Raw genomic sequence first — 12,820 nt, 5'->3', positions numbered from 1 at the left:
AGCCTGGAAATCCAGACCTAAATCTAAAAGATTAATGGTCGGGTGTCGGTCAATGAAAATCGGCCAGCTCGAGGGGCGGCACCAAGCATGGATTTGAAAATCTCACACCGCGCAATTGGATAACACTACGACCAATCACAACAATAAACCCCATACGCTTAGCTACCAGCGGAGCTAACTGGTAGATTAGACTCTTCCGGTCGGCAAAACAGCAAAAACACCCTTCTTGCAAAGGAACGTTTCGAGCGCCGTCTTCTGTTCTTCTTTTGGGAAAAAGCCAAGTCTAACTCGTTCATTGTAGCGGCCAAAGCCGTTTCAAACAACTGGTGTTCATCCATAGCCATCTTGCAATGTTTACTGATGACTTCGACGTCACAGCGCTGTCGTCATCTGTTTAGCCCGCCTCTGACAGATAATATCAGATAACCCGATGTGATTGGTGCAGCTCAGATCGAGGGGCATATTTAATGAGCTCCATTGCTCGACACCAGAGTAACTCGCTGAGCAAATTCACCTTTTGCTCTCGCGAGAACTCTGGTTTACCAGGGTATCATTTTGCATGTGATGGCTTACACGATGAAATAATATTTAGAAGTTGTGGAGAGTTTCACTGAGAATCAATCAACTCATCAGTTTTGATCAACAATGCATTTAGTTATAGTGCAAATTGTAGAGTTTACTCTTTTGCTCACATGCCAAAACACCCTTTTGGCATCACAATTGGCTTAAATCAATTAGAAATTCAAATCTAATGTTAACAAGAAACGAATTGTTCAGAGATCTTATTGTTTTTAAAAAATAAAATTAAATAAAAATCTCATTCGAGAATTGAGCCAAATCGATTGAGAAAAACGGTAAAATTTCAGTTAGTGGAGACTTTTTTTAGTTCAGCATCAACAAAATTACTTAAACTTTAACTAAAAAATATTAATTATAATTAAAATCGAATTTATTTATTTTTGATTGATTGATTGATTGATTGATTGATTGATTCAATCATTCATTGATTTATTCTTTCATTTCTTATTTAATTTACATTTTCAAATTTCTACATTTTGTGGGCAAAATATAATACTAATACTTAATATACAATACTTCTTGTATTAAATACAAAATTATGACCCAGTCTTCCTCGTTCTTAGTCAGGTAATTGTACTTATACTTTTAGTACATAGCTCATATTTCTTATACCAAAAGATAGCAGATTTGTTATCGTAATATAAATGTAAGAAAAACTGAAAGATGCAGCATCCGCGCCAATAGCATATTTCTAAAATTACTTGGTGCACCTTTAAGTGCCATTCATCAAATGCGGCCTTGAAAGAGAAATCACTGCGGGTCAGGCATAGATCACAGCATTCCAGTCTCAGATTCAAAACTCTAAATGCTAAACAACTGCTATGCAATCACTAAACAAACATCATTTCCTTAATGAGGAAATCTAGGAGAAGGTCAAACTGGGAGTGAGTTGAAATTATCCTGCTTACAGTTGAGCAACCTGGATGAGGGCATTTTGGACGAAGTCAAATTCAGGTTAGCCATGTGTGTTGCAAGATTTCAGCTCATGAGCTTAGTGGAAATGTTAAATGTTCCCATCAACGGCCTTGGTCTGCACAATCAGGTCTGCTGATTAATAGTCCTGAGCTGCCAATAGATCTGGGAGCTGTTTTGGATAAAAAACACCTTGTTCTTAGATGAGAACATTATTCAAGAATACCTGCAGAGTTATTCTGTAACTAAACAACTCGGACCATGTACAAAAAGAGAGAGCAATGGAACACTTAATATAGGTTCATCCATCAATAATGGTGCTTGCTAATGAAATGCTTTATGACCAGCATTAGCAAGCGTTGCACAGGTAAGTATCACTCACATTTTGTTCTTTATTTATAATAAAATCTAAACTCTTATAATTTCTATATAATACGGGTTCTGTCAGGCACTTAAAACCTTTTAATGGTTCACATGATATCATTTTATGAATTTAGATAATAAATTAGATTTGTTTTATTCATTTTTAATTGAAATCTAACAGCTTGTATCACCACAAAAAAGCTACTCCATTAAACATGAAAGTATTATGCAATCATTTAAGACATTTCTCCTGATCTAGAACCTTTTTGGCATTTAAAATTGATTCAAGAACCCTATTCTAGAACTAACTTTCTTTCTTTCTTTCTTTCTTTCTTTCTTTCTTTCTTTCTTTCTTTCTTTCTTTCTTTCTTTCTTTCTTTCTTTCTTTCTTTCTTTCTTTCTTTCTTTCTTTCTTTCTTTCTTTCTTTCTTTCTTTCTTTCTTTCTTTCTTTCTTATAATGCAGGTCCCTAGTACTCAAAATATTTAATTGGTTTGAGTAAGGCAAACTTAAATTAACAAATTTGTTCAATCAAATTAACTTTTATGAGTATTCAGAACTTTCCTTTTCTTTTGAGTTAAAAAAATAGACACATTTTAAGTAATCTGATTTGTTTAATCGTTTTGAGTTTTATGAACTTGTTTCTTTTAATTTAAACAAACTTAAATTTAACTGAAACTGGGCTCGGATTTGTATTTCCAATTAAAAGGTATGAGTACAAAATAAAAAATCTGCAAGTTCTTCTTACTTACACTGAATTGTGAATTACATTGAATATACTGAATTTATTAACTTAAAAATGTTGATGTAATTGATTGCCTAATTTTTTTGAGTTTTGCCAACTTATTCGGGTTTACAGTGTTTCCATTTTGAGATACTCTGTATTAAACCATGGTTTCAGAGTTCAGATCAGTTAAATTGCCTTGCATAGGAGACATTTCACATAACAGGCAATTGTGTGCACCTTTTCAATGCTTAATAAACCACAAAAAGCCTTTGAGCTATTAACAACTCTCTGTGAGTCTGACCTTTTTAATTTGTCTGAGGCATATCAGGCAGCTGTCAGAAATGAGCCGTGAGCCATTATTCATTCAGTTCACAGCAGACTACTGTGATTCTCTCTCTCTCTCTCTCTCTCTCTCTCTCTCTCTCAAATAGTGACTTCCAATGTACCGGAACTAAACTGTTGATCCCAAAGGGAAACCTCTGGCTGTGAATATCTTTACATTTTAAAGTGTCTGTATGTGAATGTGTATGCCCTCTATTCAAATGTGTGTGTGGGCTTGTACAGCATGTTGAAAAAGCAATCTGTAAAATAATCTCCCTGATGGCCTCCTTCTGCCTTTCAAGCTTTGATTTGAATCACATGATGCATGGGTGGAACATACAATGAGTGAGTTTTGCCAGCATGAGTGGAATTTGAGGTCAGATATAGAAACCAAGTGATCAACAAAATGTCATGTTGCCTGTCCTGTTCACTGTAGCGGCTTATTAGAGACAGCTTTTTATCGTTTGCCACTTTATCGCATTGTGTCTCGTTGAGAAGACTTTCTCAATTACAAATTGTATGGAATTAAAGAATTAGTAAATTGGAATAACAAATGAGGCAGCAAAACAATATTTTTTTTCTCCAGGTATTTCTATATTGTTCTTAGAAAATTAGTTTTCTTTTTTTCTTAAAATGAAATATGATTCATCAGGCCTTTTGGGAATGTTATTTGCATTGCATTTTGTGTTTTGCCCTCCACAATAAAACCTACAGAGCTTTGATCATAAAACGAAGCATTTAAATATAATCTGACTAAGAGATAATTGGAAGATATTAAGTGACAACTGATAGTTTATGCAAGTAGTCTGCTATACTGTAATAATGATTTAATTGATTTACATTACAAGTAGAATTTCATATTACTTTATGGCCATCAGCAGCTGTACCAAATTGCAAATTTTTGCTTACTCTGGGCCTCTGAATAAAATTAAGGAGTATGAGCTCCATATTCTCCTATACTATATGAGCCAACAGCCTGATCTATCAAATATGATACTCTATAAAAACACATGTGCAAATTTATTGGATTAATTAATTTTTTATTTTGTCTAAAGGCTCAATAAACTGTTCCATTTTCAAAGATTGGATTTTTCAGACTATTATTTCATACTTCAGGCTTTACAGGGTTAATCGTCTTTTTCTCTCTGGTTTACCCCTTACAACTTATATTTGAAACCTAATGTCATGTCTTAAAACATGTACCGTTGTTTTTGTGTTAAGACTCTTATTTTGAAGTTTATTTCATTCCGTTGTTCCTGGCTTTTCTTTTCCTAGTTCCTGTTTTCTTGGTTTCCTATGTCTAAGCAGGGCCGTTTACAAGACACAGTTTTGAACTTAAAACTGAAAACTTTTTATGTGTTTTGGCCGTTCATTTACATGACAATTTTTTTGGGGGCCTGAAAAAATGAAAACCTTTGAAAACGAGTTTCAAACCGGAAGTTTTTGAAAACAATACCGTTAACTACAAAGAACTTGAATTTGTGAAACCGGTGATGTAATGCCCATGCATATAGAGTGGTGCAGGGATGACACCACTTTGAAGGCCAAAACGCTTTTACAACTCGTTATGGTTATAATTGTGCTCTTATAAACTATTCTAACTCAAACGTTCTGGGAAAACGTTTTAGATAAAAACTGAAAGAGTTGTGGGAAGCTTAGAGATGGTGACGTTGAAGTCGTGGGACCGGCAGCTGCATTTAGGCTTCAAAATGTTTAAAAGGTGCGTTCATGTGTGATAATTATCTTGATGGACAAAACGTGAAAGTATTATAAACTTTTGTTGATCACAGAGCTTGTTTTTAGCGATAATCCAAAAAGCCTATGGGGAAATCCTATTGGGTCTTTTGTCGAGGGAACCAGTGTGACGCTAACTGCCGGTTGGCCTACAACGTGACGTTATATCTGCATCACTCTACGTGTTCAGGCGTGTAGTGTTTCTTTACAAAGTAACATCGCCAACTACTGGCCTGGCATGAATAATACAGAATAATAACATTGCGCATTACCGTTTCATGCTGAATTTAATCAAATTTAGGGTAACCTAAAAAATACTAAGAGTGGTATGTTAGTAGGCTATGCTCTCCCTCCCACACATCTGAGTCTAAATAAACATGTAATCATGAATTGACAAAAACATACATCCATGTATGACATGAGCATAGATGTAGACATTGACACACACGCACGCACGCACGCACGCACGCACGCACGCACGCACGCACGCACGCACGCACGCACGCACGCACGCACGCACGCACGCACGCACACACACACACACACACACACACACACACACACACACACACACACACACACACACACACACACACACACACACACACACACACACACACACACACACACACACCTCCCCTTCTCCCTCAACGCTCATCTTTTCTGGACTGTGCTCCTGTTTTCACATCCCCTCCCTTCATAAAATCATGAATCATCTCATATCTCGCTCTTATATATACTTCATTTTCAGAAACACATTTAGACAAAATTACATTCAAATCATACTAAGCGCAACATGTTGTGGTGAGTCATTTGGCCAGAAATATAGTTTCTCAGTCTTGATGTCACTGATGTCAGTGGGGCCAATTGGTATGGAAATGAAACATTTTATCCTTATCATTTATGATGAGACACAAACTGGCTTGAAGTGTTACATCTCTCTTTTAGAGAAAAGGAAATTGGTTATTTAAGTTGAACCAGTGACAGCATGAGTGGAATAAGAAGGAGGCGGGGATTTTTCCATGCCATTACAGGACAAAATTAAACATTGCAGGTTTCATCTCACTGTTCAAAGTAACAATTAGTTCCAGCCTATAATCTTGTATGCTACATTTGTGGTGCAAAACAAGTGGCACAAAGACACAAATACTGTATATAAACCTAACCTTCCTCCTGTTATCTTATAACACTGAGGGACAATCGCCATGGTAACGGTTTACATGCAATGCCCAGTTGTCAAGGAGATCTCGTCTGACAGGATAATGGGTTCCACTGTCCCTTCTGCCTCTCGTTACAATTCATCACAAGAGCACACGCATGCAAACACTAAATCAGGAAATTTGTCGGCAAATGACCTCGCTATTTACTATAGCAGTTTAATAATGCGTGTTTCCTGATAAACACCTAACATGGATGGTTTCCTGGAGGAAAAAGCATTTTGATTCACCTATGGTGTAATCTGTGCACTAATAATATCTCTTCTTTGTGCTTTGCTGTTAAGAGAGATAGAGAGAGAAAAAAAACGGCTTATGTGCTCTCATGCTCGTTTTATATCAATTACAAATCATTAAATTTACAATTCGTATCACCCTTTGATTGTTGTTGCTGGCCCTTCGGTGCAATCTGTAAATGCACCGGAGTGCCTTGTCAATGCTGCAGATAATTAAAGCCCCCATCAGCATGTCTTTATTTGAATATAATGACTTTTTTTTGCTAATGAGGGACGCAATTATATCCGCACTGGCATAATCTTCATAATTATCTGTTATGCATGAATCAGAAGAGCTTTGAAACAGAACAGAATCTCCAAAATTACCTCCATCGCTGCAAACGTCCTACGCAGTTGGAGAGGAGTTCAAGGGCTGGCAAAGTGTTGGCTTACATAAAATAATGTTTCTGAAGGACATTCAGTCAGAGAAAGTGAGACCATTAAACTTTTCAGCTGGTGAACTGGGCCTGGTTGAACTTTCGGCACAGACAGAGAAAATGGGCCGTCCTAATAACTCGGACTCTTGAATTGGTCGCATAATTTATAACTTGGATCACACTGTACTGTACAGTGATGATCATACACACAGTACAGCAGTACAGTATAAGTAAAAGCTGAGTAATGTTAATGAACATGATGTCCTTAGTGTTTAATTATTTTGCAGAGCTGCTCTTAATTGTGCATCATTATTATTATGACTGTAATAATTAATCATTGTATTGAGTACCATGAGTGAACACTGTACAGTTTCACCCATTAGAATTGCTGATGAATGCAGCACAAGTGTAGTGTAAACAAAAAAAAACATGTTTCAACTTTAAATAGTAAGTATTCATGCCGCCTTAAAATTTTAAGTTTAGTCAACTCAAATATACAAGTTGTCACTTTTTCAATTTCACATTTCAATATGACTAAACATAACATTTTCTTACACAAGGTTCTTACAAACTGTAATTTTTTGTTGTTGTTTTAACTGTTTGTTCTGCCTTAAAATTTCAAGTCTAGTCAACTTGAAATATGAAAGTGAAAAAAGTGACAACTTGGATATCTGAGTTGACTAAACTTAAAATTTTGAGGCAAAGCAAACACTTAATTTTTTAGGTTAAAACAACAATTTGTTTTTACAGTGTTGGAACCTTTGGCCTATCCGAGCGCTGTCTTTCAGCACCTACATTAATTCATTCAAAATTCATGAACAGTTACCATGAGAAACATCATAATCAACACAATTCAATAAATAAATAAATAAATAATTGCTTTATGGTGCAGAATGTTTAACTTTTAGAAAAAGAAAAGAAAATGTCTTCTCTCCTGAAATTCAAGTGCTGGTTGTTTGTCTAAATCTCTTTCACCTGGAATACACAACACTTTATCTCATTTCTATAATTCACATCCATTAAAGGATTGTTAGGCTGTCTAAATTTGGAACATTTGCTACCCAGCTAACAAATTCATGTTCTAAAAACATTTTGGGAACAGTGATTTGCAATGTTTCTAAAACGTTAATGTCCAGGTTTCTTGTCGTGATTAGAACGCTGTTTAAAAGGTTTTGATAAATTATGTTTTTGTAACAACGTTCGGGGAGGAACGCGCTCAAATGATCTATCCAATCAGCATGAGAGGAGGCCTATATGGCCTCAACTATGTTCCTCTGCAGTTTTTCTGCATCCCTCCTTTCCTTTCCTGTCCTAGCCAGGGAGACAGGGGGAGAACTCTGGTTTCGGGACAAATTCGGGCTCGGACAGCACGCCAAATATGCATACTCTTTTAGAATCTGATTATTTGGTAACACTTCAGTTTGGCCTCCAATTCTCATTAACTAGTTGCTCATTAGCATGCATATTACTAGCATATTGGCTGTTTATTAGTAATACACATATTAATGCCTTATTCTGCATGACCATATTCTACATCCCTTCATAACAACTACCTTACTAACTATTGATAAGCAGTAATCATTGAAAAATCATTGTTAATAGTTAGTTAATAGTGAGAATTGGACCCTAAGCTAAAGTGTGACCCCTTTGGTAAACGTTTATACTATTAGGTTAACGTTAACATTCATCAAGTACAGATAACATCACAAGGATGTTCTAAAAAAAAAATCCTCAGAACGTCAAATGTCATAAGAACATTCTATAAATGTTATTTTAAATATAAACAAAACATTAGTAAAAAGTTTGGGAACTTTCCCTGCATGTAATCTGATTAGCTATCTTGGTGGTCAAGATGTTTTCTGGAACATGGTAACTGGTCAACTAAAGCTAATAACTGACTTGGAGCAGCTATATCATTCCAAAATATAGCTAGTTTAAATAGCATTTTCCAGCAAGGGACAATATATAATACAATACAATACAATACAATTCAAAACAATAAAATAAAATAAAATAAAATAAAATAAAATAAAATAAAATAAAATAAAATAAAATAAAATAAAATAAAATAAAATAAAATAAAATAAAATAAAATAAAATAAAATAAAATAAAATAAAATAAAATAAAATAAAATAAAATAAATTAAATTAAATTAAAATACTAACCTTTGTGTGAGTTTGGAAGTCTTTGAAACCTGTTCGACTGTCCCCTGTGCAGTGCTCTGATACCGGACACACTGTTGCCCATGACTGCTGATCTCCAGATGTTGCACCTCGAGCGTCAGGCTCTAATAACTCACCCTTATCGTCCTTCTCTTGGTTTGTTGTTGCTATTATGTCCGTGACAAGTCGGGTGTGAATCGAGTACAGATCCACAAGTTTTTCTCTGCTCGATGAACTGTCATTGAAAAACACATCAGCTGCCCAAACGCGCCCAAGCTGCAGGTGGACAGACGCGCGTTTGCGCTTCGGGAAAACGCACGACAAGCCACACAGGGAGGTTTGCAATGAACGAAACGGGAATAAATTGGATATTTTATGTAGGTCAGCTCAAAACCGATTTGATTTGCTAACTTTTCTTCATTCAGATATTTGTTTTGTCATCCTCCTTTGGTGAGTTATTCTCTATCGGGGATTTAACGCGCATCTGTCGTATCTGCTACTACTTTAGATTAGATCAAATACACAGTCTCAACCATCAGGATAATGCGTCCTCATACTTATATAATCCACTCACCTATAGGCTACAGTTTGGCTACTACTGGATGTTTAGTAGGGAAGCCAACCAATCAAAACTTCTGTATATGCACATTATTTAATGCAAGATCAGACTTTAATAGCTCAGGTGTTGACGCACGAAATCATGACAATGTGTCACTTATTGGCGTCAGTGACTCAACATTATACTTCAGGAATATACGAACAAAACAAGGGAGATCCAGAATAGGGAACAGCCAAAACATATCGTAACATTTCATAGTGTTCTTATATTTTAAGCTATTGTTTTCAAGTACTGGTGGATTTCAACATGGAATACATTTTTTTTTTTTTAAAGAAAGTAAAGAAACAAATGATCTATTATTATTATTCAGTACATTTTGACTTTATTATAAACCAATCAAATATGTAAATAAATATAGGCTACATAAGCCTAAAGGGATTTAACAAAATTATTATTAATATATATATACAGTGTGTATATATATATATATATATATATATATATATATTGCATGTATTCTAATTTGGAAATATTGGAATATATGCAAACATGTTTTTTTTTATTAATAATAATTTTAATTCTATTTTATTTGGTAATATTTCGAATTTATATAATATAATTGACTATTTTATTGTCTTCAATATAAGGACATAAACTCGAGGAGCCTATTCCAGAAAATACTAACACATTTGGACTGGACACAAGTGACTCAACTGATCTCTAGGAACTTCCACACCTTTCATTGTGTCATCTGACGTAATTCAGCAGGGCTATGGACAGTTGAAGAGCAATTATAAAATGATTAACATAACCTTGCCATCTTATGTAATCAGCATGTTCTTTATCTGAGTACATGTGTAGATTTGTAATGACTCAAAGGATTTGTTTCAGGTGTCACTGTTTAGCCTATTTAGGGTGAAGTCGGATAGTTTTTGTTTGTGATGCAGCACTGATAAAGTTTTATAATCTCAACTCTTTTTTGTAAACCCTCCTAAATGAAAATATACCAAAACGGCATTGAATATAACATACATAAATACAGAATATATATATATATAAAACAAAAAACATTTTTACTTCAATTTAAACTTAGGTAGACATAGGTCTATGATCTTTAAAATAAATAAAAAAATGTCATGTCACCTTAAGGTTTTTAAGCTGGTTTTAGAATGCATTTGAGTACACTGTAAACCAACAACATTATTGTTGGTTTAACTTAAAAAGTAAGTAACCTGGTTACATAAAAATAAAAAAATAAAAAATTAGTTATTACAATGAAGGATATTGGTTTAATTAACATAAACTCAAAATATTATGTTATCTGAACCACATTAATCATCTAAGGTGATTTGACAAGAAAAAATTTTGTGATAAAAAATCATGAAAATATATATACTTTTTTTTTTACAGTGTAGATGGTTTGTTACTGGTCTACGGTGGTCTACCAGTCCGCTTTGTAAACTATGACCATAAATGTTCAGAAAAGTGCAGCTAGAAAACATGTAAAAGCAACTCAAATAAGTTAACACACCATATATGTATCCTCATGTCTGTACTGTACAATCAGTAATCAGTAAATGTTGATGCTTTAACTGTTAAATTACATGGTTAATGTAAGCTCATAACATTTTGATGGTTAATAACCATAATCTATCAGAATTTTTATCATCTTTACCATACAGCTAGTAGGTAGCCTACTTACAGCACATCCTTACATAATGTACCCCGTCAACCATCTTTTAAAAACCACTATAAAAGTTTTAAGTAGGTGATTTCTATTCTGTTTATATCATGCTGAAGTTTGATGATCCACTACTATGAAGTCAGATGAATTATTTTATATTTTTTTATAATGACACTGTGTCTATTATTAATGACAATTGCCATCTTCATTTATACAGGGCAACTGGTCATACAACTCATTTGTCCCAATTTATGAACTCACCACATGCTATATACATTTATTTGAACGAAATCGATGATTCTGACAGTTTAAAAACACTTCATTTTCACTGCTCCTTATTATTAGACTTTAGCACTGTGTAAAGCTGCCACCTAGTGTAAAGAACAACACATAAACAAAGCAGAATTCATCCACTAAAAAACTTTGATGAACATTACAAGATTTACTCATTATTGTTCAGGTGTCTTATCGCTGTAAAATATTTTGCAGCGTTGAGAGCGATGTGTCCCGTTACAATCCCTTCGTGAGGTACAATAGTTGAACCGCGAAGTGCTCAGTGGGTCGCGGTTGTCAGGCAACAAGGACGCGTATCCCCGGTGACCAAAAAACTGTGTCGTGCTCGTGCGTGTTGTTGAAGCAAAACACAGTATGTGTGTTACAGTTATTAAATACAAAACAACAACATTTTGAGGGTTTTAGAGAGGACTGACTATCGACCGCAATGGAGGAGGTATGTTAAACTGAAACTTTTGCCTTACTGTGGAGTGAAATAGCAAATACTAAGTTACTAGATCTTAGTTATTATTAGCATCTCAAACACTGAATTCTGTTTGTGGGCCCAGTGAAATATCTTTCATATTTAATGCATTAGCCTACACTATATATCGTGAAGCATGTCCGTGTTTCGAGTTGTTACAAGTGAGGAGTCAACATTAGGCCACAGTCTTTGCTAGATAAAACAGCTGCAATTTACGCTAAATAATATATTATTATTTAATACAAGATAAATAAATACAAAAACGTTTACTTTGTCAATTTTATGAAACTTATTTTTTATGCGCCTTTTCCAGGTTGATAAGAAGTTTTTAAGTAACTATGTCAACATCGTTTAAACATTAGCAATGACCGATTTGGTTTAAGTGAACACAGATAAAGTGTGACACTTAAAGGGACAGTTCTCCCAAATTTGGTCATCATTTACTCACCCTTATTTTGTTCCAAACCTGTATAAATTTAATTCTTGTGTCGAACACAAAAGAAGATATTTTGTAGAATGTTGATAACCAGACTGTTGACGGTAGCCATTGACTTCCATAGTAGAAAAAAAAAAAAAAAAAATACTTTGGAAGTCAATGGCTACAGTCAACTGTTTGATATCCAACATTCTTCAAATTATCTTCATTTTTGTTCAACACAAGAATGAAACTCATACAGGTTTGGAACATCTTGAGGGTGAGTAAATTATGATGTAATTTCTGGTTTTGGGAGAACTAGGCTATTCAATTGCTATTTCAAATGCTATTTCAAAGAACACAAATGGCAAATGATCAAAAAATGCCCCACTTTAACTCTTTATCCTTTTAATAACATGAGTTTAAAACTATTTAATTTCTTTACAGTGTTAATTACAAATTAACCACTAATTACGAGTCTTGGTCAGTTAACAGTTCCAGTAACAGTTCTTCTTTTTTTCACCAATTAAGTGCTGAGAGATCTAAAATGATCATTTGAAAAAATGATTTACCAAAATTGATGTATATTTAGATGGATTAGAAAAAACTCCAGTGTATGATTATTTTATTTGTGTGTGTGTGTGTGTGTGTGTGTGTGTGTGTGTGTGATGGTTTCTCCATGAAGCCTGTGAACACTCCAACATCTGTTTTAAAACCAGCACCTGTTGCCAGCTCTTTGTT

The 12,820-nt window shown here is 34.5% G+C and overlaps 1 protein-coding gene across 1 annotated transcript in view; it reads left to right on the top strand.

The window, feature by feature from the left end:
* Window positions 1-11,501: 11,501 nt before the first annotated feature.
* Window positions 11,502-12,820, top strand: part of LOC309491792 (cilia- and flagella-associated protein 58-like) — a 6,017-nt gene continuing 4,698 nt past the window's right edge. The window contains exon 1 of the mRNA XM_082190823.1: window positions 11,502-11,637. Coding sequence (XP_082046949.1) covers window positions 11,629-11,637 — 9 coding nt within the window. The 5' untranslated portion in view covers window positions 11,502-11,628. The remainder of the gene's footprint in view (window positions 11,638-12,820) is intronic.

Source organism: Leuciscus leuciscus (genome assembly GCF_965113295.1).
Source record: "Leuciscus leuciscus genome assembly, contig: HAP1_SCAFFOLD_572, whole genome shotgun sequence".
Lineage (NCBI taxonomy): Eukaryota > Metazoa > Chordata > Actinopteri > Cypriniformes > Leuciscidae > Leuciscus > Leuciscus leuciscus.
The sequence above is the reverse complement of the archived record's forward strand: the minus strand, read 5'-3'. Positions and strand labels throughout refer to the sequence as shown.